The 26,277-nt window shown below is 45.0% G+C and overlaps 2 protein-coding genes across 8 annotated transcripts in view; one reads left to right on the top strand and one right to left on the bottom strand.

The window, feature by feature from the left end:
• Window positions 1–7,264: 7,264 nt before the first annotated feature.
• INSM2 (INSM transcriptional repressor 2) lies at window positions 7,265–8,758 on the top strand (the record flags this gene model as incomplete). Its single annotated transcript, XM_084287721.1, has 1 exon — window positions 7,265–8,758. One exon carries the CDS (start codon window positions 7,265–7,267, stop codon window positions 8,756–8,758), a length of 1,494 nt encoding a protein of 497 aa, XP_084143847.1.
• A 1,621-nt stretch (window positions 8,759–10,379) lies between these two features.
• Window positions 10,380–26,277, bottom strand: part of RALGAPA1 (Ral GTPase activating protein catalytic subunit alpha 1) — a 129,102-nt gene continuing 113,204 nt past the window's right edge. For 5 of the 7 annotated variants that reach the window (XM_084287517.1, XM_084287520.1, XM_084287521.1 and 2 more), the window contains 2 exons: window positions 20,587–20,711; window positions 10,380–11,826 (listed from right to left, as the gene is read on the bottom strand). In XM_084287517.1, the coding sequence (XP_084143643.1) occupies window positions 11,696–11,826; window positions 20,587–20,711 (256 nt within the window). In that variant the 3' untranslated portion in view covers window positions 10,380–11,695. Of the gene's footprint in view, window positions 11,827–13,377; window positions 13,493–19,914; window positions 19,946–20,586; window positions 20,712–26,277 lie in introns of those variants that run through there. The other 2 variants (XM_084287523.1, XM_084287518.1) reach the window with 2 other exon arrangements.

Here is a 26,277-nt window from a genome sequence, read left to right as displayed (position 1 = left end):
TAAAAGCTGAGATGATTCATCACACATTTCTGCTTATTTGTAAGAGACACATGAAAGGCAGGGATTTCAAAACATTTGTATTAGAAAAACATCAATAACAAAGCCTACTGATTTAATTTTTCAGTCTCTCGGGCTTCAAAAGAAGATGTGACTTGTCCGCATTCGTCTTGGAAAACATACGGCTCTGTAAATTAGCCAAGGCTCAGTTTGCTTTGCTACATTACATTTTGAAATTGGTCACCTATAAATGATATTTACAGGATTTTGCTATGTGCAGCAATCTAAGGGCAGCTTCTGGTTGTGCTAGGAGCCAGATTTCTGATGCGTTTCAGAGTGGGGAACTGCTTCACCCAGCACTGCTCCGGCTCACAGTGGAGAGCGTCCCCTCTTCTGTTGCAGTGGGTTATTGAAGAGATTTTGGTGTGGTCGCTGAAGCTTATAGGGCCATACTTGATTAAGTTGCCTGGGTCCTGGACCAAGTTCTTACAGCACAACTATTGTAGAAAATTTGTCTTAAAGTATTTTTCATAGCAGAACAGAAATAGCATTGAATTGTAAAAATGTGCATGGCTGTCAAGAGATTTTTTTGTATGTTTGCTATAGAGGAGTAGCAGAGAACACAGCAACAAAAGCAAGAAATGGAGAAAGAAGTGGAACGAGGACACAATGTGTAAATAAGCAAGAAAGCTATCAGCTAGCATCACGACTGTGTGAGCGATTGAAAGAAAACAAGAGTTGTATTCAGCAAATCCAGATTCCTCTTGCTGTATGGTCTGAATTTTACTAAGGGATATTACTTCAGCTGTCTCCTGTAAGTTGAGCATCTTTAAGGAACAGGCTTGTACCAGCTTCTGCTGACTGGGACAGCAGGGAGAAATAAAGCACCGTGGTGTCCTGGTAGCTCCCTGCCTATGAGGAGATGTTCGATGGCATATTTGGAAAATGGAGCTGTTCTGGGGTCAGCACCTCAGAAGGGCAGTGCAAGGTCCTGCAAGGCTTCCCCAGGCTGCTTGCTGGTGTTCCTGCCCTTGCGTGAGGGAGAGAAGGGTATTTGGTGAGAGGGAGAAGGAATGAAAGGGGCAAGGAGGTCCACAAGTCCCACACGGTGCTTTGAAAGGTGCTCCTGGAGCTAGGATGTTCAGCAGAAAGTTGCGAACTCCATCTGCATGTGGAGGCATCCTCCTCACCCCCTGAAACACCATCATTCCCCACACGAGCTCGGTATGGCACACCGAAATCCAAACTGACTTTGCTTTTTACGAAAAACCGATTCCTTTCCAGACTGCAACTGTGTTAAAAACAAAAGAAGAAAATTCCCGTTTTAAGAAGAAAAACTTTATCAGAATTGTTTATTTCAATGGCAGCTTTTCTCTTTACCCCATGCCATTGAAAAATGCTCAACTGTGGTTTTGCTCCCGCATAAAGGTGTGATGGTGTGCCTTGTAACATAGAGCAGGCACAGGACTTTTCAACTCAAGAGCTGGCTGTTTGGTGGGTTTGTAGCTGTCTAAAGAAAAATGCCTTTGTGGGAAGAAATAGCACGCAGCTATAGGAGTCGCTGCCTTGTTTGTTACAACACCTAATGCTTATTTGAAGGATTAATTCAGCTATTCCTTATTCATATTTTCATTTCTAATACATTTCTGTTTGTGTATCTTCCAACTGAACATACTGTGCTTCTGTTTAACTGTCTATTTATAGTCATAAGAGAAATAAACATATAAAATAAATGCATCTTGATGCATAGCTGTGCAGGAGTACAGATGTTTTATTAATGAAAATGAATCCAGCTTTTTGTAAGTCATGGCAGCAATATAACATATCATTGTTTGGTTCTCTGCTAGACAGTCCCTGCTGTTTTTACATAGAAATTCCTGTAATACTTAATGGACATCTGGAAGAATTCAGCCAATTAATCGAATTCACGCAGGAGCTAGGCTAATGGCTGTCTGAAAGGCAGATTACATTAAATCAAACTTGCAATATGAATGAAAGTACTTAATCATACATGCAACATTCATTAGATGCGGCACAGCAAGTGTTTTGATTACTTTAATGAAAGATCAGGTAAAGTGCATCAACTGAACAGATTGAAGAGACAGCATGCTTACAAATGTTTGATTATGTTGACTATCAACAGAAACAGTGCCAGTAATTTATAGCAAAACATATTTGGAGGAGGAGGAGTATGGAGCTGGTGAACTTGGGAGGGGAACTGAAATTTGGGCCTCGCCTCCAAACACTTTAATTAATAGTCAGGATAGTGAGACTTTAATCAAATGTCATGGAAGAAGCAAAACAGATGCATTTGGAGAATCTCATATGGCAACTGCTAGTCATCGCCGATGTTTGCAGTCCTTAGCCCCAACGCTGTTTTCAAATCCCCTGTGTTTTGTCTGACTTTGGAGTAAACATGGCAAATTCCTAACTGCAAAAATATTTTCAAAACAATATAATGATTTGAGAAAGGCAATGGTTTCTGATTTTTGCTGCTCTCCTCCACGCTCCCTGCTGGAGACACTATAAGTACCCGGTGCCGGCCACCCTTGCCGTCTGCATCCCTACACATGGTCACGTTTCCCCTTTTCTGACTCCCCATCTGGAAGCTCATTTTGTCCTCGCCCCCAGGGGCTTTTCCACAGTTTTCCAGCTCTGGCTTTTGGGACCAGCAAGTTGGCTGACCTCAGAGGTTGGAGATGAGCTTCCTACAGGAGCAGCCAGGTTTCTGAAGCAGCACTCCATCTTTCTTCCCATTTTTCTTAAGTTTTCATGCACTGAGATGAATTGTGTGAGTCATTTCCTTGTGCGAGCTGTTGCCCTCCTTGCTGCTTTTGTGAAATGCAGGCACCCAACGCAGATGTGTTTTATTTCCACGTAATGCAGTTTTGCTACTTGTTTCTTTATGATGTTTTTCTGGTCAGCTTTCTGTGTTGGTTTTCTCTCTTCTCCATCCCCTGCCACTGCTTTTCCTTATCTCTCCCTTAGGTGCCCCACCTGCCCCTTTGTAACTGCTGTTGCTCGGGCTCATGGCTGCTATGTTGCCATCTGCGTTGAAGTGGTCAGGAGGGACGCACACCTTATTCCTCAACAGTTCCTGCAGCTTCTCCACATAGGAAAGCAAAGATTCAATAATATTTTTCCAACAGGAGTTACTTGCTGCTCAGGCAAGAGAGGGATCTGGGTGTTTGGTGGAACCTGATAAAACAGAAGGAGAAGTAGACAGGACACGGCAAGATGAGTCTTTGGCACCAGCCATGGGAAATGGGGAATTGTTTGTACCCTCTCCAAGCCAGCAAAATTTTATGGAGAAAGTTGGTGTTGGAGCATGACCATGAAAAATATTTGGGGGGGGGGAGAGGGGGTAAAAACAAAACAAAACAACCAGGTAAATATTTTCCTGAGGGCTCGGCTCCCTGCACTGAGTCCCTGCGGAAGTCTCCATGGGTGCACTGCCTGTGCCTGGCCGTGTTTCTTACCAGGAGGTATGTGCAGAACAGGCACAACTCACGAGCCTCATCCCTCCTGTGCTCCTGCTCTCTCTGTCTCTTGAGCTGTTGTGCTCTTCACATGCAGAGCCGCCTACCTATCTGCACGTACATCTGCACGTAGCGCAGCTGGGACTCGGGCTCACTGAAAGCCGCTACTGCTATTCATATAATTAATAACCGTGGCCTTTCCATGAAAAGGAGTATCTTTTTTCAGTGAATTACAACATATAATGATGTTTGTAGGAAAAAGACTGCTGAGTATCTCATGCTGAAGGAAGCCCGAGCTTCCTATTTATTACTTTGTGAGATCAATAAATAACTCCATTACAAGCACAATTGTAATGGCAGATGGCTTCAGCCTGTGGGACACCAGCTGAAATCAGTAATGAAATAACAAAAGTCATAATGGTCCCATCGAGGCTCATGGATGGAGAGCATCACCATCCTCCCGCATCAGCTCAGTGACGGCAGTGTGGCGGCATCGATGGTGTGACGTTATTTACAAAAAAGAAGGACGGGCGAATGCTTTCATAGTGTCCTAAAACCCCTTAAAATGCCTCCAGTCCAAGTATCTTCACAGAACAAATTGTTTCATACCTTCTATTATGGAAACCTCTTCGTTAATGTTTGAGCAATAAAGAAAACAGCAGCTGTAAGCATAATTCCCCCCCTGAGGCCAATTGTCCTCAGGTAAAACAAATCCCAACTAATGTACCAGCGAGGCCAGGTATATTAGACAACACGGACCCTCGCAATGCAGAGATCTCCTTCCACGTCTGTCACCAGCACCGAACCCTGACTGCAGCAGGGTAAGCGGCAGCCTCCTTGCAGGGGGAGGTTTGGTGGCTGTCCCCCAGCAGCAGCCTGCATTTTGTTTGTGGGGTGCTCGAGCCCAGGGCTGGCCCCACTCCTCAGGCAGGGCCATCATGGCAGCCTCTATCAAGGGCAGTCTTCTGAGGCGGCTCTTGGCTCCCTTCTATTTATTGCTCCCTCAATTACAAACCAGATGTCGAGACTCAAAAGTCAACTTTATTTGAATTTTGAAATATAAAAAACTTGACCACAATGACTTTTTTTTTTTGTGGTGGGCAGGGGACACATAAAGGAGAAAAATGTCCTTTAATCCTTTGCTTATAGTCCTTTTCTATTTTATTTTTAACTCTTATTTTTTAAAGCTGTGGTTATTTTTTTCTCTTATTAAGTGGCTAAAGGCACTTCTCCCTCTTTCTGCCCCCAGAAGAGTTTTTAGCCTTTTCTCCGAGAACCAGCTCTCACCCGGGACCTTCTTTCTCCCTCCCAGCCCGCAGGGCTGCCATACATTCCTCTCTCTGTTTATGCCTGAGGAAACACCAAACGCAGCTGCCCTCTCGCTCAGTGATGATTTGCTTGTCCCCAGCCCACCACAGGACGTGAGCCGAGGTGCCAGAGCCCGGCGGGTTTGGGTTTGGGCAGGCGGCAGAGCGGTGCCCACCTCACGGCCGGGCTGCTGGGCCACCTGTGGGTGCTGGCACCTCAGGTGGTGTCGCCTCAGCTGCCTCAGGCACGAGGCGCCGGCACCGTGCGCTGGAACTCGCTGCCATAATTTGGCTGTTTGTGGTTTGCTGCTTTCCTTCCTCAGGAGGTTGCTTTGGCCATCGCTGAACCTGGCTTCTGAATCCCAGTAAGGCCTGAATACGGCCCAGTTTGGTCAGGGAAGTTGTGAGCAGGGGTGAAAGCGCAGCCACACTGAAGGGGAAGCCCCTGCCAAGGGGAGGAAGAGCAGCAGCATCCAGCTCCCTTCTGCTTCCTAGACACACCTGCACTTATTTACACAGGTCAGAAAGGAGGGCTGGGGTCTGAGGAGGTGAAGATTTAAGAGAGAAAATGGCCTCCTTGTGCTCTCAGCCCCGCTGGCTCCCCAGGAGCGCCTGTGCCCTTTCTGCTCATTAGCCATCGCATCTTTCTGCTAGAAGTTTGATTTCCTATTAACTGTGGGATTAACCCTTTGGCTAATCCAAGGTCATCTGAGGATGACTCTTATGTAAGCAGCCAATACATTCGATGAGGTCTAACCTAGTTCTATCAGACTCCAGAGAACACGGTGTATGGCCAGGAGACCTGCCACTTCTCCCGACAGCATTCAGCTGCTTGCTTAAGAAAGCCTTCACCTCACATGAATTTCTCTCATGTATGATATTCAGGTGGACTGGGTGTCACTCTCTCAGCAGTGTGATGGGACCAGTGGAATTTAATGTTAGGGGGAAAAAAATCCTGCAAATCCCCCCAGGATTTGTGTGTACTCGCATGTGCAAAATTGTTAAATATCCTTATAAATCATCTGAATGTCTTAACTCTGAAAATTTTGGAAGGAAAAAAAGCTGAGGCCAGGAGTATAAAGCCATGTGACAATTCAGAAAGCCTAGAAGCTCACAGAGCCCTGAGTAACCAGGGTCAGCAGGACCAAATTCACTTGTGGTTGGGTGGTGCAAAATACTCTGAAGAAAAATATTAAACGGGAGCCAATGAACTGGAAGCCAGCACTGGAGAAGGGGCAGGGTAGGGGCAATAGGTTTATTGAGGTAAACCCAGGCATGAATCCCAAAGCAGTTTTACCAATGTCTGTTCAAGACCCCCAGGAAGTGGCACATGTTGCAGTGAGGCCATCAATGGGATGCTGGGTTCTTCACTTCTGGCCCCACCTCACAAACCAATAGTGCAACAGAGTCAGACTCAGACAAGAGCATGTGGGGTTCGGACGCCTTCCACGCTGGGGGAAGGAGCAGCGGGTGGTGAGGGGCTGGGGCTGGAGCAGTGGTTCAGGAGGGGAGGCTCTGAAGTGCCCCGCAGCCTTCTCACAGCCCCTAGGCCGCGTCTGGCCTGGCTGCTGAGGGCCTGGGGGAGCTCCCTGGCTCAGCTCCAGCCTGCAGCTTGAAGTGCTGGAAAATGGCCAAGGTCCCGGCAAATGCTCTCCGTGCACCTGCTGCCCAGCCAGCACGTGGTGCTCCCAGGTGGGAAAAGGCGCTGCGAGGTTCCTCACCCCTTAGGGCAGGGGCTGAGCTGGGCATTCCCACCACAGCCTTCTGCAGTGCGACCAAGGCGAACTGAACACTGAAAGGAAGGAGTGCGGCTTTGCAAATTGAAAGACTTATTTACGTTTTGCTTGGAGGAACAGCATAACACAGTGGCTCTGTAAGCAGGGATACAGTAATTCAGTGAGAAACAGAGTTGGGAAGTCCCAGTTACAAAGGTCAACCGGGCATTAGGAAAAATTCATGGACTGGGGAGCGACCTAGCTGCGCCGCAGCACGGCTCATCGCCCCCAGTCACAGTGCTCTGTAGTAACGAGGGGCGATCTCTGGCTCGCCGGCTGTAACCTCATCCAAAATTCAGCGCAGCGGTGAAAGCGGAGGGAAGCGGGAGAGCAGCGCGGGGCCAAGCACGCTCAGGGATCTGCTGCGGGGCTCAGCGGGGCGTTCAGGCGGCTCCCAGCGCCCCGCTCCCCCGCAGCCCGCTCCGTCGGGGCTCGGGGCTCGGCCGCGCAGCTCAGCTCCGAGCGGCGCGGGCGGCCCCGCTGCCCCCCGGCCCCGCACCAGCCTCGACGGGGCGATGCCGGCGGGGGGGGGGCCCGGCCGGGCCCTGCCGCCTCCTCCTCCCCCGCGGCCGCCAGCGCCGGCCCCAGCCCCTCATTGGCCGCCGGCGCCGGAGGGAGGAGGTCGGCCGGGCGGGAGCGGGCGCCGGGGGTATAAAGGCCGGGCGGGCCCTGCGCGCCGCGCTCCCGCAGCCCTGCCGGCCCCGCCATGCCGCGCGGCTTCCTCGTCAAGCGCAGCCGGCGCCCCGGCGGCTCCTACCGGGCGCGCCCTCGGGAGCGGGACCGGGAGCGGGACCGGGACCCGCCGCCACCGCCCGCCGCAGCCGCCGGGGGCAGCCCCGCCGCCCGGCAAGGGGCGGAGGAGGAGGAGGAGGGCGAGGAGGAGGAGGGCGCCGCCGCCGCCTGCCCCGCGCCCGCACCCGCACCCGCCGCGGCGACCTGGAGCCCCGGCGGCGGGGGCCCGCTCCGAGCCCCGGCGGAGGGAGCGGGCGCCTGGGGGGCGGCGGGGCCGTGCAGCGCGGCGGGGCCGCGGGCGGCGTTCTTCGAGCGGTGCCTCAGCTCCCCGGCGTCCGCGGAGTCCTTCCCGCTGGCCGCCTCCTTCCCGCCGGCCGAGAAGCTGCTGCTGCAGCCCCGCACGCCGCTGCCCGCCCCGCCGCCGCCGCCGCCCGCCCCGCAGCCCCCGCCGCTGCCGCAGCCGCCGCCGCCGCCGGGCCCGGCGCTGAAGCGGCCGTCGAGGGCCAAGGCGCCCGGCAAGAAGGCGAAGGCCACGCGGAAGCTGAGCTTCGCCGACGAGGTGACCACCTCGCCCGTGCTGGGGCTGCGCATCAAGGAGGAGGGCCCCGAGGGGCGGCCGGGGCCGGGGCCGCCGCCGTCGGGGGGGCGCACGCCGCTGGGCGAGTTCATTTGCCAGCTGTGCAAGGAGCACTACGCCGACCCGCTAGCGCTGGCCCAGCACCGCTGCTCCCGCATCGTGCGCGTCGAGTACCGCTGCCCCGAGTGCCACAAGATCTTCAGCTGCCCCGCCAACCTGGCCTCGCACCGCCGCTGGCACAAGCCGCGGCCCGGCCCCAGCGCCGACGGCTCCTCCGCCGCCGCCGCCGCCGCCCCGCCGGGCAAGGAGAACAGCCCCGAGCGGCGGCCCCGCGGCCCCGCCGCCGCCCCCCCGCCGCCGCCGCCGCCGCTTCCCCGTCAGCACCGCGGCGGCGCGGACAGCGCCGGCGGAGCCCCGGCCCCGGCCCCCGGCGGCCCCGGCCCCGGCCCCGGCCCCGTCGGGGAGGCGTTCGCCTGCCCCTGCTGCCAGAAGCGCTTCCGACGGCAGGCCTACCTCCGCAAGCACCTGGGCACCCACGGCGCGGCGCGGCCAGCCGCCTTCGGGCCGCCGGAGCGCGGGCAGCTCGCCTTCGCCTGCCACCTCTGCGGCGCCCGCTTCCCCTCGGCGGACATCAGGGACAAGCACCGGCTGTGGCACGCCGTGCGGGAGGAGCTGCTGCTGCCGCCGCCGCCGCCGCCTCCGGCCGCCGGGCAGCCCGAGGGCGGCGGGGCGGCGGCGGCGGGGGGCGGCGAGCGGCAGGGCTTCCCCTGCAAGCACTGCCCCGCCACCTTCTTCAGCGCGCCGGGGCTGGCGCGGCACGCCACCAGGTGCCACCCGCCCGAGGGCAGGCAGGTCCTGCTGCTCCAGGTGCCCGTCCGGCCGGGCTGCTAGCCCCCCGCGGCCGCCCCCGATGGGACCCCGTCGCCCGACGGCCCGGGCGAGCGCCGAGCGAGTCCCGTCCACGCTGTAATTCCTATGGAAAGTCGCGCTGGGTGCGCACACGGCCACCGAGGCGAAGCCGCCTGCGGACCCCCAACCTCTGCCCTCCGCCCCGGCCCCTCCGGGCTGCCCCGGGGCGCTGGGGGGCGGCGGGTGCCCGCTGAACGCGCCGCCCCTGGGGCCCGGGCCGGCAGGAGTCCAGCTGTACATAGGATATTTAAAGAGAGGAATTATTATTATTATTATTATTTTTCGTGAGAAAAGGAGCCTGACCTAGTTACCTTGTTTTCATAGCCTTCCCCCCCCCCACACCCCAAGCTCGAACTTTTAAGTTCTCGTGCAGTGTTTCGTTTGCCGTACTCTGTGCTAAAATAGTCGCGAAGGTAAATGTTCATGCTAAGTCGGTGTCAGCCCTGTAATAGCTAGCGAAACGTGCGGGAACCCGGTCGTGCTGTCCGCGTACCGAAGGCGAGGCGCCCTGCCCCAGCTCGGTGCACGCCCCCGCTTCCCACGCGTGTTTTTGGGGGCCCTGCGGGCGGCTCCAGCCCCTCGGGGGGTGCCCCGCAGCCGGGGGGACCCCTGGGCGCCGCTCCCCGGCCCGGCCAAGCCACCCTCTGCGTTTTCCCCCCGGCTTCAGCAGCATCCCGGCCCAACGCTTTGCAATTCTGTGCACCTTGCCAGCTACGGACCTTTCAGGCTTTATTTATTTGGTCGTCTGTTTATTTATTTTCACGCGGGAGTGCTCGTTTCCGAATGCGATAGCGGGTGAGGCCAAAAAGGACGAGCGAATTCAATAAATGATTTAAAACGAAGCTAATGCCTTTCTTGAATTCAGCAGGGGAAAAGCGGGTCGCTTGGTGGTTCCTGAAGAAACAAACTGATCCCAGCCTCAGCCTTTGTTAGAGCACGCAGAATATTACCATCTTTTCATTAGCATCCTCTAATGCAGCTATTTCTCTAGGTTTAGATTTCGTTACACCCAACAAAAGGCTCGCGTACATCTTGCCCGAAGGCCAAAAGCAAGCGTTTTATTTCAAATGTGCTCCACTGACTTTCCAGTGTTGGTTGCAGGACCTGGAAAATACAAATTAGTGCGGTGTAACCTGCAGCTGCCGATGTTTGCTGCCTGGCGGAGGCTAAACTTGCAGCTCGCTATTCTCCCCCACCAGAAATAAAGCATCTCATTTTAAGTAGGGTGTTTTTCAATCATTTGCCGGTAACTGAGGTGCAGATAGCAGTGCCCGTTTATGCCATTCACTGAGTTCTCCCATGGAGAAGGTCACTGTGCTTTTTAAAAACATCACCCTCCTGTCTCTGCTCACATGGTCAAAGAAACAGGGCTACAGATGGCATTTAGCAGAGCTGGGGACAAGTTTCTGATACGGCGTCCTTGCAGCAGACAGGGAGAGCTCCCAAGAACTAGTTGACACACCAAGCTTTTAATACGAATGAAAACCAAGCCCTGTATCGCACTTAACTGCTCCACGTGTAATTTGCTTTCCTTTTACAAATTGCAGTAGGAATCTAATCACTGAGGTGAATGACCAATATACAAAAGGTGGTAAGAATAATTTTATTGTATTATTAAATAGCATGTTTTCTCTTCAACCATTACAAATTTGTAGATACTACATGAATGACAATACATAATTTATATTTTTATTGTTGCCCATATCATATGATATATTTACACATGCAGTTAGTACGGATGTCATGCTACATTTTGTTAACAGCATCTTGTTGTTTGCCAGACTCAAAATGTGAGCATTTCATCTGCTGTAGGAAAATATCTCTGGATGGTTGGAATGCGTGTACTAACCTGCACTTACAGGGTTGGAATCATCAGCATTGCAGGTCAGCCTCCTGGAGCATGTTCCCTTTTCTTCCTTAGTACACAGCATCAGAGCAATGAATTTGTATCAGGAAAGTGCTTTTTTTTTTTTTTTAAATGTAAGAAACAATAATATACATCTAGACCCAGCAGCCCGGTGATAAAGGCTAAAAAACATGAGACTCAATGGCATTTACTATTGATAACACTTCCAAAAGCAAACATTATAAAAATATTTGGAAGCCAAGCATAAGTAGAATTTCAGCACAGTGATTTTTTTTCTTCTTTTTTTTTTTTCTTTTTTTTCTTCCTTTTTTTTTTCTGGCATAGATTATGGCACCACCTGCACAGTTAAGAAATGATACATTGCTTTGTGAAGAAAGAATTGGTGCTACTGGCAAGTTATTTTGTTTGGACACTGTAATGCTTGAAAGGCTGTTTAAGTATTTTATTCTTAACATAAATAGTCTGTACACAGCCTCTGCATTAACATTGTGACATCTGACAAAGACTTTACAAATGCAACTTCAATTTAAAATTGTACATTCATTTTCAAATTGTACATATTTCTTTGTTACAGAGAAAATTGCAGTGGGGCACAATAAATATAGTGTAATCAAACTGCAGTCTCCAATTCCGTATGTCACTCAAGATCAACCAGAGTTAAAAATGACTACTGGTAAGATATCGTAATCATCCAGGAAGGTAAAAAGGTGCAGAGGACAAACTGCACTGAAAAAAAAAAAAAAAAAAGGAGGGGGAGAAAAAAAAAAAGGCAGCCTGGAGTTTGATTAAAAAACAAAACAAAAACAAAAACAACTGAAAGCTAAAATATTAAAGTAAAATTCCAGTGTCACTGTTTAAAATAAACATACAGAAAAAGGGTATGCAGGGAATGGGGCACACACACACTAGAGATGTTATCCTTCAGCTGAAAGCTGCGAGTCATAGGAAGGGTTGCTGACGGCTGGTTACTAGAAAGCTGCAGGCATCTCAACACTTAGGACTTGTTGGCCGAGCCAGAGGAGCGGCGCAGTTTCATGGACATTCGGCTCTTGCTAGTCCGAGGAGACATTGGAGAGGCTAAGTCTGTTCCATCCACCTGTGCTGTTGCTGCTGCTGGAATTTCTCCCGGCTGAGTCTCTGGGCAGAAGCCTGCAGAGGACAGCAAGAACCAAACCCATCAGTGCTGCCTTCCACACGTGCAGCGTGTGAATCTATACACACAAGGGGCAGGTAGGAATTTCAGTGCTGTTGTCAAGCCCACAGCATATACTAGCCCTTTACCAGCTGTGGGTGATTGCACCGCACACGGAGCTAGTGACTGCCACAAAATCGTCTCTAGAGAAAAGATGATGCCAGAAACCACCGAGCTGCAAGACTGCAGAGAACCCTCGGCGACTGAAACAGCACTGAGGTGGGCAGTGTCATCCTGCTAGCCAGGAGAACCGACCCCTCCAGTTCCCTGGTAGGGATGGGGAGTGATTATTCATGCCATCACCCAGAAGAATCCTGTCTATAATGAGAACATGAAGGGTAACGGCTCACTGCGCATGAAGGGAGTTCTGGGAATGCAGCTGAAAAGGTGGAGTGAATTGGGGTGAACTGGGAGAGCAACACATCTCCTCCCATCTAAACGTTAGTCAGTGCTTCAGAAGGCCAATTCCTACAGGGCCCACAAGGCAGAAGCTTGAACAGATCGTACTAAGCGGATGCACTACACATCCCAATTTCTTTGTAAAAGGAACAAGATGAATTTGAGATAACGGCATGGCGTTTGTCACCCAGCACCCAAAGCTACTCTGTGGTGGGCCCTGAGTCCTCACCACGAGAGCCCTTCCCTTACAGACAGCCCAGCAGGACACTGCCTCCGGCCAGCCTCCACGGAGGTACAGAAGGGAAAGGAGGCAACGTGCAATCTAAATTACGTTCTCCTTCCTGGGTGCAGAACTTTAACACTATGCACTCGCACGCACAATACCAAACTGCATTTTAATTGGCCGTTTGCAGAGACCGACAGGCTGATTGAACCCAATTACCTCAGTTGCCACTAATCACTTTTGAGCTGTATGAATTACGGGCAGAAGCTTAGTCCCGCAGAAGTCAATGGGAAAACCCCTGCTGACTTCAGTAAGCCAGAATATCACTTGCTATTTCTTCCACATCACACTATTACTGGTAATAATTTAAAATAATAGTGCAATAATCAGAACTGGAGATCTCTCTCCCTCAGTTAACATTTCATATATAATGGGCACAAAAAACATTCAAAACCGAGCATATTTCATTTGAAAGACTCCTCTAAAATAAAATCCCAGGTCATCAGGTAAGGAGTCTAAGAGTACATCTAAAGCACTGTCATAAACCTAAAGGATTTAGTGACCTGGATGTCCTCCTTGCCCGGTCCGTCATCTGCCTGCTCCAGAGGGACGGCCCAATACTTTCTGTCTTTTTCAAACCGACATGAGCCATTGAAGTGACAGGGAGGAAAAAGGGCTGTTATTTGTTCCCCAGCTGGTGACAGTAATTCTGTTCATGAACTAGGTACTTCATTGCCAAACAATCTGGAAAAGCATGATAATGCCTGACTCACTGTGCCTTATAAAAAAAGGCAAGCAGGGAAACATGCAGTCTCATTTTCTGAAATTCTATCTTGTTCTAATTTTACAAGGAATTAAAGCATTTCAAATGGTGGAAGATAGAGAATAGAAAATAACCGTTGTTGTTTTGCACAGCATACCATTCACAGCTAGCGTGAAAGACCTTCCGTTTCAAGCCTTTGCCCTTTACCTTGATGTGGCCAATGCTTTCTAGTGGAGGTTTTGGAAGGAGAAGAAATATCACAGCATTTCTTTCTTTGTTGAGAATGAAGAAGTGATGAGGAAGGAGAAGTGGAAAGAAGTGAGGAAGGGGGAGGAGAGAAGATAAAAGATAACAGGTGTGAGACATGAGACACGAACCGCAAAGATTGAAGGGTATTAACAGATGAGCACAGAAAACAGAATTTTGAATTTCATTATGTAATTGCTGCTCATGCTACAGGTTAAAGAGAATGATGAGTTAGTTATGTGCAATGAAGCAACAGCTCTGAAATCCAGCGTCATACTTACCAACTATGCATTACAAGAAAAAAAGGAGAGAGAGAAAGAAAAGAATTCTATGACATTATCCAGATCCAGCAACCTTATTTCTAGCAACCAAAATACATCCTAAACATTGCCTGAAACGCTTTCCTAAAGTCTGTGAAAACAATTCAATAGTCACACACATACACACAATCAAGAAGGAAAAACAAATGGCAATTTGATATATGGCTTCTGCTCCCCAGCTGTTTCACATTTTTATGTATGCAGCAATTATAGCCAGTCTTAACACAAGACTGCTGAAATCACGTAAATAAAAAAACATTGCATTTAAACTTGTTAGTCTGAGTCAAAGACTAAAGCCATACTGTGAAATTTTATCAAGTGCTGGATAAAGAAAACCTTAAAACCCCAACTATTTTAATTAAGGCACTATTCCAGTCATACTTTAAATTTTGCTTATAATTTCTGCAGACAGACATCAGGAAGCACAGATTCACATCTAATCCCATTTTAAAAAACTGATGTAGAGCTATTGAAGAACAGAAGTCATATGAAGTGATTTTCACATCTGAACATATCACACCAGAAGAGTGAAGAATAATGGCACTTAAAATATATTTAGTCTGGCAGCAATCAACAGGCTGATTAATAACTCAATTTCTTTAGATTTTAGATATATGTATCTATATATACATACATACGCACATACACACGTGGATATTATATGTGATTATATAAATTTTGCAGGTTTTGTTTCCCCTTCAGTTTAAAATCTTCAGTGTAGAATGCTGTATCTTTATATCTTTACGCAGTTAAATGTTTAGTTATCCAAACTAAAAAAATAGGGTTAAATAAGGAAGCCTTATTGTCAGTTGACCTAGAACAAGAAAGTTCAATTCAAATAAACATGTTAGCATTTTCAAGAATTTGAAAAATGTCAGAAAGTGATCCATTTTTTTCCTTCTCTTAGGCTTGACAACTGACGAGGCTAGCATGAAGCAATTTGATCAGCTATGATAGTTTAGGACCATAACACAAAGCTGTTTCTGTTGTTTGTGAACAACAAAGTTGTTCAGCAAAGTTGAAATGGGACACTTTCTTACTCTGTTTGAAGGTTTTAGGAACTTCTAAAGATAGTATGTTGGTTATTTGCCTCAGAAATGAGTTATTTAAATGTAAAATGGCACCCTAACTACAAAGACTGTGTTAGAAGTGAACTGAGGTGGAGGGACCCAGGCGTACCATAGCACACCTGTTTGCATGACTCACCTCGCTCAACAATTCTGACTTTCAAAGAAGTAAAAATGTCACCGACTAGATGTCTGATAGGGTGCTGATATGCTGCTACCTGTTAAGACTTCTGGCTTTATCACACCAGTTGTCTGGAACAACGTTATCCTGAGTGCCATTTCTGAGAATGATGGCACAGGAAAATTTCACTTGTCTATGTTAATGCATTTTGATGGTTTTTTAATATACTTCAGCCTCCCATGTGGCCTCCGGGGAAGAGGGCAATCATTTTTGTACAGCTTCTACCCTTTGCCACTCAAACAAATACCGGTCCAAAGCTGGCCAAGCTATCAGTTATGCTCAGCAGAACCTTGCTTGAGTCAAGGCATTAAGTCAATAATTTTGGGAAAAGATGAGAGGAAGCAAGAAGCAGATGCAGAGAAGAAGACTGCAGAAGCAGCTGCCAAGCAAGACAAGAAGCTGAGGAGGGTGGCGAGTGGCCTAAAGACCTGAAAGGCTGGAACTGGGTAGGAGAGAAAGAACTAAGAGCCAGACATGAGGAAGATGTACAGCAAGAAGTGGTTTATGGAGAATGAGCAGAAAAGCCAGTGTCCGACAAATCACAGAATGGTTTGGGTTGGAAGGGACTGTAAAGATCACCTGGGTCCAGCCACCTGCCGTGGCCCAGGACACCTCCCACCAGACCAGGCTGCCCAAAGCCCCATCCAGCCTGCCCTTGAACATTTCCAGGGATGGGGCATCCACAGCCACTCTGGGCAACCTGGTCCAGTGCCTCACCACCTGCTGAGTGAAGAATTTCTTCTGAATATCTAATCTAGATCTACCCTCTTCTAGTATAAAACCATTACTCCTTGTCCTAAATAAAGAATGCTCTTTAGAACCTGGCTTTAACCTACTAGATAAACCTATTCCTCTGTGTCATCAAATAGCTGTGAAACCCACTGGCAAATTTCCAGTCTTTACACTAGGAAACCTTCAGGCAGAGGTAAGACAGCTCATTATTGCACTACTTCAGTTTACAAAACTTGGTGGTGGATCTAAAGGCTACAGCTTTGCTTACGATCATACGGTGGTTAATCGGTATTAAGGAATTTCTCTTCTGCCCTATGCAGTAAACAAAACAAAAATGGAAGGACTTACACAAGAAAATGTTGTTACAAGACAATAAATCTGTAAGGTCAAACATTTGAAAACTAGGAAATGTCAGGATTAAAACTGCACATGCTGCTTTAATTTCATCACCTTGTACATATGAATGGAATTTATTTTATTTTTTTTTAAATTGGACAGTCATATTCCTTGCTTTTCAGTGGAAATGAATAAAGTTGATCTGTTTGGGTGTCCATCAGTCCTCACTGGATTTATCATTTTGAAGTGCTGAGGATCCGCAGCTTACTACAACCCAAGTGGTCAATGCATGGGCAACAGTTCAGAAATGCATAACATTTCAGCTTCAGTCATCCAATGTGGAATTTTTGGAAAATTTCGTTAAGTTTTGTGGGTTTCCTCTGATCTGGAACGAAAGCATTTCTTCCTATGTTTGGACTGGAGAAGGAATAATGAGAAACTCTTCCCAGCCCTGCCAGACACACAGCCTTCAAACAACATTTCTGTTTTTAACTGCATTTCTGGTCACAAAGTTCAACCATCGCCACCAGGAGCGTTGCTTATCACCAGTGGTGCTTAGCACCATCAATCTAATATGCAAAGGGATAACAGGGCCAAAAAGATGAACAGATTCTCTGTTCCAAGTTACACAGCAAACAAGCAGCAGATGGAGTTAAGACGCAGGCCATGGAACTTGAGATTTTCTTGTGTGAGGCTGAAGCACCACTACATCTACATTCCTCCACTTCTCTGCCTGTAAGCTGGCATCCTCACTGACTTTGGGAGTGGGGCAGCAGGACTGGTCTGAACGCAGGCTTGAAAATGTAGGACGACTGTAGGGATCAAACAGTCTGCTGGCATCACAAGGAAAACACTATGACCCTTTTTAACAAGGTTTACTATACTGAGGTCCTATTTTTAGTAACAAGAGAGGAAAAAAAAAGATGACAGAAAAAACAAAACCAAATCATCAGTACAATTTAAAACTCAGAATCTTAGCATCGAGGGGTCAATAAGCCCTTCAATATCATTGAGTTTGTCATTGACGGTTTCCTCAGCCTACTCTGGTGTCACAGAAGTCTGATTTACTCAATAGCTGTATAGCAGGAAATATTATTTTGCGGTTAACTCTACTTACCAGAGTCAGCACAAAGTAAAATTAGGAGCAGCAACAGAATTACATTCTGTGATTAAGCGGGGATAAATCTCTTTTTTAAATAGAAAATAAGAAGAAGAAAAAAAAAAAAGCATACATTCACTACATTAGTCAAGTTCCTAAACCTGAGAAGATGGACTTTTCAGGTATTTTAACAGGGCAACCTAGATATCCAGATAAAACAGCAGCAGCCACAATTACTTTGTATCAAGCAGCAGCCATTCTAAAGAAGGAAACAGCTTTTGCTGAGGACTGAGGCTTTCATAAAATACACCAGTCTGAGAAAATACAGTTGGTAACTGGATGGCATAGTCTCTATTTGCTGACTGTCATAGTTCAAGTGAAGAATCTGGCATGCTGAAAGCAGCCCATGGAGTCACAACAAAAAAATAAAATACAGTGCTTGTTGATGGGCTTTAGTAGCTTCGCAGTTTCTGTATATATCTTAGAAGAAGAAATTGTATATAGTATTTTAGAAAAATTAAACATACTTGACAACTATCAGCTTCAAGATTGTGATCCAACTAAACAATCAAATCTAAAATAAGGAAGTATTTTCTAGTTGCTTGTGGTCTTTTTTTTTCATAAAAAGCAGGTATAAATAAAATACTATATAAAAAAGTAATTGCAACATATTTTTAGAAGCTGGTCAGAAATTTTCAGATGACACAGAGATGTCTGGCAGGTAGCCTGCAAGGTTTTGAGTCATCTTAGGGGTGATGAATGCGTGTAGATGCCCAGGCAGGATTCCAGTGCCAATCCTATGTGTAATCCTGGCACCAGCAAGACCTCCGTACCTATCTTTCAATACAGCTGTCTGATGCATGTCTGGTAACATAGGGGTAATAAGTATTTTAGCAGTACATCAGGTGGATTCTTTTCTGGGATCACGGTCCTTCAAAGTTCAGGGCCATCTGCAGGCACCCTGCTCACAGGTCTGCCTTCACAAGAACCGGACACCAGTGGTTTGCCCACTAACCAAGCCCTGGGGAAGCTGATTTGGCAGATGACCACAGTACTAAACTACACCTGCTTCAGGCTTTAGAGTCTGTGCTCTCCTGAGTCAGCTTGGAGGCAGAAGGTGCAGTGCTACTCCAGGCACTGTCCTGGAGCTGAGCACCAGAGCACCTGAAGCCCTGGACCCAGCACAGGTCAGCCCCAAGGGGCCAGGCTGCAACCAGGACACCCAGTGTTCCTGGTATCCCTGTGCTGCAACTACAACCCAGTCAGAGAGCTCTGGGGACAGGCTCTTGGATGCTGGGTCACAGTGTGCTGCATCTATGTCCTACGGAGATCCTGGCTGCTCCTGGCATGGATGTGTTGGGCAGCTCCACCACTCTCCACAAAGTTCAGAAGAAGATGTCCCTTAGGGTAGGAGGTGATGTTCTCTGCTATGTAAACACATGTGCATACACTCAAATGTGAAATACATCACAAGTTCCTATTAATGAGATTCCTGCAGAAAATTAGTACCTGTGAGAGAAAGCTTAAGACTAAAATCAAGCTTTTCAGTAAGATTTTTTTTTTCTAGATCAAGTTAGAGAAAGCAAGTACGACTTGGACAACTTTTAAGGGAATATAGGAATTGCCCCTGTTCTGTACTAGCTTGGTGCAAGGGAGAAAAGCAGCTGTGCTTCACCCCAAAAGAAGGAGCTAGGTGAACAGAGAATGATTTAGCCTGAAATGAGATTTCCAAAAGTGATCAGGCAGAACTGATAAGAGTGCACTAGAATATACGATCTATACTAGTGATACGGAAGTGTCTGATGCTGAATGCTTGCTGAGCAGTTTAGGGAGGAAAAGTGGTAAGGACTGGTATCCCTGCTTATTGCTTCCAATGTTTTTAGTTACAGATTTCTCCTATTCAAACGTTTTCATACATTAAATTAAATTACTATTTTTGTACTGATTTAATTAGTTTTAAATCACTGCCTTTTAATTTGGTTTCCCTTTGGTTTTGATGATTAGAACTGGCACAGCTATACACTTACACTTTAAAACTGCGCCTCATTTCCACTTACAGTTTATACCTTCACACAAAGCAATCTCAGTGTTTTAATATCTCCCAGTCACTCTTCCTGCAGTCCTAATCAGAATGCTTTCATAATTTTAAAATTTATTTCTGCATATTCTTGCAATTAAGAAACAAATTTTGAGATAATGACTTACCGAATTAATTCTTACAAAATTTATTTTATTTAGATTTACAGCTTTTTCACAGTAGCACTTTGATTTATTTGACATTAAATAAAGTTTTCTGAACAAAGAATTTCAAGTGTTACACATTCTTCTTCTCCTTCTCTCCTACGTTATCACTTCAGAATGTCTTACAACATCAATGAAAGACAGTACAGGGTACAAAACACACCACTGCCATCCAGTACTACTTGTTCATGCTGAGAAACAAAGGTCAAAACAATAAAGTGTTACTCATTCAACAACTGTCTCTACCATTAGTTACCTTAATCCCAGAACCAGTGTTAGTGCTTCATGCAGACCTGAGGTTAGTAAAAGACTAAAACTTTAAGAAGATGTAGTGGTCATTTCTCAATCAGTGTGAAATTCTTTTTAGTGTGAACAAGAGCAACAAGGAAAGTTTGCATACAATTTGGTTACAAGCTTAGTGCTCTAGTAAAAGTAATAGGAACAAAGGGTTTTTTTGGACACTTTGTCTTACCTTCAGATAAACAGAACTGATATTTAATGATCTAAAAAGAGGGGAAATAAAATAAATGAAATAATCATAAGGAGTTCAAGGAATTTCAGAACAGGAAGGCCTTGAGTTACTCATTTTCTTATCGATTTTCTTATTAGTAACTGAAAATGCAGTATCCTCTTATAAACCACGTATTTTAGCGGAAAGTAAAAATCACCTTAAAAACAACTTTGCAACTAACAACCTGGAAACGAAAGTGGTGATTGCAAGGCTCTCAGGCTTTTAGTTTCAAACTTTACATTCTAAAAATGAGAGCTTAAAACTTTCTTATACGAAAAGCGTGCTTACATTAAAGAATTTATCTGTTTGGACTACCCAACATAAAGAAGTACCAGCACTTTCAGATTTTATACAGGAGAATGCAATAAAATTCATTGTAAAAATATAGAATCTGCTTGCTATGTTCCGGTAGCTTGCCAAATCTTAATGCCAGACATTGGCCCATGATGCCAGACAACAGAATAAGGAATTAAAGGCAACTTTGCCCAAGTTCTCAAAATAGGTGCATACAGTCTTTCAGATTAATGGTAACTCTTAATGATATGTAAACATTTGAATTTTTATTCTTTATAAGTAAGGATACTGCATTTCAAGTAAGACTGTATAAAAACAGTTTTTGACTGTACTGCTTACCTGTGTCCGAGGGCAAATGGTGGTAAGGTGCTGGACAGAAAACCTGCGCAGCAAAATCCTCAAAAGTTGTAGGTTCTAGGTGATGCTGAACAATTGTTTGCAGGTAGCGTGCTCTCTCCTCATAACTGGTTTAGCCGAGAATTAAGGAACAATTTACATCATGTACTGTAACTGCTAAATACCAATGCCAAGTAATTCAGAGTTCCTATTTTTGTTAAACACATATTGTGTATTTCAGTGACAGTACACACTTAATTTAACTCTACATAATTCTGAGATTATCTGATGCACTGTAGTGCTATGAACTGTACAGCACACAAGGTCAATGTGAACCATTATGGTTAAACCATCTCTTTTTCAAGTCTCATACAATACCTTCTGAAAATCTTTTCCAACAGCAATGTAAATATTCTCTTTAAAGTAACCGATTTGGCTGCAGTTTGGTTACAATTAAATACAAAAATCTCACAATTCTTAAGAGAATAGCATGAAAAGTAACAGATGAACATTAACAAAATCATTTATTTTGCACTTTTCAATAACAAACTCCTTCCATAATCCCTAAACACACACGCAGTTAAGATAAGTACATAGCTAAATTTGAGTATTGGGAAAAACACCTCATCCATTATGCCATTAAAACAAGCAAGAATATTTGTAAAGAACCTGCAGGACCCTTAAATACTGGCTAACAGGTTGTCGGCAGGGCACTGACAGCAAAATACTGTACTTCTTCCTTTTCACTGCATTCTCCTTCTCTGATATTATTGACAAGAGACCAGTATCTTGAAGTGTTGCTGCTTTTGAAGAACCCTCTCCAGGCTGCTTGTTCCAGCAGGCCTGATTGTGCTGTTAGCACAAAGTGAGCGAGAAAAAGAGAGAATATTTCTGCTGTTCATGAAAGCAACTATGGAAATGGCTGTCAAAATGTAGAGCAGCAGGCAGCAACATACAATTATCAAGAAAAACTCCCATGCTGACTTCATGTCGTATAGTTCCTGAACTGAGAAATCAGTTAACCTTTTCTCTCACAACTTTCCAGGTCCTCTGGCAGGACTCAATACTTTGAATGAGGGAGACCTTCTCAACTTTTCTTACGTAACCATAAAATGATCAGGATTTTTTCCTGGCATTTGTGCTTGTGCACATTTTGTTTTCATATTTTATTTGTAGACAGTAAGATCAATTTCCTATTTTTTTTTTCCTAGAAAAACAAAAACACAAAACAAAACAAAACCCCCAAAACAGAAAAAAAACAAACCAAACCAAACCAGCATGCTGTGGAGAAATGCATTCAGGATCAGTTCAGGAAGGCTGGAAGTTCTCACTTCAGGTTTGCTGCTCTTTTTTGGGGTGTGGGAGGGGAATCAGTATCTTGCGTCCTGCACACATCTTTTTAGCAATTGAAACATGAGAACTGCATAAGTGACAATTTTTTTTTTTATTTATTTTTTTAATACCAAGTGCTAACATTTTAAATAACTAACTGTACTGTTTTCAGTTATGATGATCAGTACAATTCTCAGCCTTAAATTACAGCTGGAAACAACAGCCTCCATCTTAGCTATTAAAACTATACCTCAACTGTTACAGAACTTTACCTATGAAACCTTCCTGTCCTTGTTTTCTGTACAATATTTACAATAGATATTTCAGTACATCTAAATATGAAGGAATGTAAAGAGAACATATTATCTGAAAAAAACCTTTATAGCGAATAACATCATCTTTGTTGTATTTCCTGAGACCATGACTTGCTTACATAGTGAAACTGTGAAACAATTGTCCCTCCAAAATTTGTGTTGCAAATTCCTTCCGGATCCTCAGAGACCTGAAACCCAGCAGAATTCTCAATCTGGAGAAGCTATAACAGAAGCACGGGGACAAGAGAAAATATAAAAAAATCTCCCATTGTAGAGGTTCTTAGGTTGGGGGATAAACACAGTATTGAGCCTTAAGAGAGGAGAGTAATATAGCACAGTTTTTAAGAGGCTATGTATAAGTGGTAGAGGATGAAACTGATGGTTGAAGTCTAAATAATACTACGTATCTCACAACTTGTTGAAAAGCACTTTTTTCATTGGGGGAGATTCACAGCTGCTGAATTTTCTGCAGTTAATAGAGTCCTTTGATTCACAGCAGTGCCCCTTGCACAAAAAATACTGGCCTTTGTGTATTACCAGAAACTAATTTTCTATTTGGCTGAAAAGGGAAAAATGGGGTTATTGCTTCTCCCTCCTACAGAGCTTTTCATTATGCCTGATGCACTCAACTTCTAAGCTCTTCTGAGAAAAAAAAATAACTGAAGAGGCAAGAGGTAGAAAAATGAGCTTGTTAGCACATTAGAAGTGAAGTATCTTGGTGGGCCCTAGAAATTCCCAGTGGTGTGTTAACTTATCACTCTATGCATGCTGGCACTGATAGTCTCCCAATTGATCACTCTCTTTTCGCACCAAAGGTGCTGCCAGGAAGCAAAGGCTGAAGGCCCACAGGAGAACAGGCTGCTATCAAAACAAGCTGTTTTTAAAAGTCTGCTTGAATGGGTAAAATGTTTCTTGAAAAAGTAGGGTGGAGACACCTACCTGCTTTTAAAATGTTCTACTTTCAGAGGTCTCTAAAGGAAACCTTTTAGTTTATCCTATTACATCCAAAGCTTATACACAAATAAGGCAGAAATGAAGGAAAGTTACCACTTTGAATGTGACAAGGACTTTCCCATTCTCCAATCTGTGTGCCTATCTCCTAACCAAATAGAGAAGTCTTGACACAGATGCTGACTGAGGAGGATAATGATGTTTTTGTTACACAATGGAGAGGACATGCTTATATCAGTTCTACAAGACGAATTCAAATGCACGCTTAGCACACCTGGAGAAAAGTAATTCAGCTAGCCAGGTTACTTCGCGTTTTAGCAATCCACAAAACCATCTGCACCGGGTTAATAACAGAACCCCGCTTAAAAAGGAACACAAATCTGAGGCGAAAGCCAAGTCCAAGGCTTGCAGCATTCTGCACTAAGAAAGGACACAGTCTCCTCAGAAGAACAGCTCTTCTGTTAGAAACTGAGTAGCTGAGATTTGGCTACTTATATCTTCTATTCACTCAGACTTTAGGAACATTCTAGTATTTTAAACTCCAAATTGTCATGCTTTTGTGGCTGAGATAATCTAGTTCCACACTGCACTTGAATGCAACTATCTGCAAGAGTGACCATAATCCCATGGTAGTTAATTTCTACATTACTTCTAATAGGCTGGACATTTATTTCTTTAAAATGCTGCTCTCTAGGGAAGAGTTATTAGCACCTATAAATTGAGTGGCACACACAAACTCAATGGCTAGTAATAATAGGGCAATGCAAGCAGTATTCTTACTGTGAGTGGATGTTGCCACTGGCATCAGCAATTAAGATGGAATGGGAAGGATGTACAGACAAACCAATGGGGAAAGAATCTGGCACAGAGAGTGACTAAATGCATAAACTAACAATGCTGTGAGCTTTCTGCTTCCAAAGAAAATGCTAACCAGAACAAAAGAGAACAGATAAAAAGGTAAGATACCCATTATTTGTACAGGCACCCACCCAAATCTGTTGGCTAAAAACTTGCTGATGTATAATCCACAAAAAGCAAAACAACAAAATAAAAATCCAAAGATTTGAAGAAATGACTTCGTTATACTTTTCCAGAAGTTACTGTTATGAAAAATATGATCAATACAGTAGAAAAATCAGAAATTGTACCTTTACAGGTCATTCAGGATGTAGTCACCGCAATTAAAATTTCATTTGCATTACAATCCATTTTACTTATTCTCCAAATCTGCAATTATTTGCAGATTTATTTCTAATGATACTGAAAATACTGTACTTTCCATTACTACAGACATGAGATCTTTTTTAGACCTGTTGATTCACATTTGGGAGCAAGCACCAAAATTCTGGCTGTCAGATCACCCACCTACTTGCGCTTAATCTGCCTGATAAACAATAGTTCACGTAATAGCTCTTCATCAGCATTGAGTGTATTACTTTTTTAAACAAAACAAAACAAAACAAAAACAACAACAACAACAAAAACTTAAGGTCTCATTAAATTCCTATGGCAGCATACAACTAAATCTTCAGATTCTTCCTGCATAACCTAATCTAGAACTTTTTCTAGCCACCTACGTGAACAATTTGTCTAGGGTCCTACCTCACATCTCAGTTGCTGCCCTATGCTTTTTTTCCCCTCAATAAATGAATTTTTATCTACCCAGAACAGCTTACGGCCCATGTTCTGAACATCCCACTTAGATGAGGCAGTCTCTTCAAATACCACCATGAATCTGCCATTCCCTACTGCAAACACAAGTTACTTATTTTAACTTTACAGTTGATACCTATTTGGTCCATTTGATCAAAACTACTCTTACCTGCTGTTAACACAACCATTCTCACTCACATGGCATTTTCAGACAGGCACTTCTGTACTTTCTTCCTTTGCCTAGCACCAGGTCTCCATAAATGTCCACAAAACAACCACCCTTTAATCGTCCTCCCTTTGCTATTACATTTATCTAAAAAGAAACAAAGAAAACATCTTGGAAGATTTATATCATCTGTTGGTGTGTAGATCATGCAACTACTCATGCTGATCACTGCTATTTCATATTTCCCTGTATTTTGTATCTGCCTTCATTTATTGTCTTCATTTTTATATTTAGCTTTTTGACTTCAAACAACAAACATTTATCTTGTCTATATACCATAAAGAGACTCTGGTCTATAGGAAGGAAATATATCATAGAATCATAGAATATTCTAAGTTGGAAGGGACCCATAAGGATCATCAAGTCCAACTTCTGGCACCGCACAGGTATGTGCCACAATAAAACAAGTGAAATATTTCTCTGTGCTTTTTCATTCATCATCTTTTTCCTTCATATCCAAAACAATTCCTTCAAAGATCCACTTGTTTTTATCCATGAATTTGTCATCTTTCCATTTGATGAGGAAATCTATTTGCTAATTACCCACATCTCTCAATTTGTCTTCAATTTTTCTTTCTTGCAATTTGAACCATGCAAGCTCCATAAGATCCTGTATTGCCCAGCCTCTTCTACTGTCTTCATCTTTAAAGTCCTTACGTTGTCCATCTCCTCATAATCATTTCTGTAGAGTTACTGTCTCATTCTAAATATTGGTTTTCTTCCCATTCTTATTTACACCTGTCTAACATCAGGAAAAACTCTGCCTGTAAGCTTTAGAATTAAATAATATGTTTTGCAAATAACCTATTCAGTATTCATCAGTTAAAGAAAACTGACTGGTATGTTATCATCATCCAGGGAATAACAATCTCAAAATTTCATTAACCTGACTCTGAAAAAAAAATGAAGAAAAAAAAAAAAAAAGCAGTTTCAACATGGATTAATATTTCCATGACTTTAATCAAGAATGTGGCACTTCACAATTCTGTAACCTACGTGATAGACTCATTAAAGGGCTGGAGAAGAAATTCTAGTGTCTGCTCCCAAGACCATCTGATAACAAAGGCTTCCTGAGCAGTGACTGGAATCCAGGGACTCTCCTCTCCCAGGGAAGTACCATAACCACTGGTCTCTACAGATGAGCATGGACTTTCCCTGTGATGCAGAGTATATTTTATGGAACGAAGAACAATTTCAGCTATGAACTGAGCATGCCAT

The sequence above is a fragment of the Netta rufina genome, assembly GCF_964035555.1.
Source record: "Netta rufina genome assembly, chromosome: 5".
NCBI lineage: Eukaryota > Metazoa > Chordata > Aves > Anseriformes > Anatidae > Netta > Netta rufina.
This window is presented reverse-complemented; position numbering and strand designations above follow the sequence as displayed.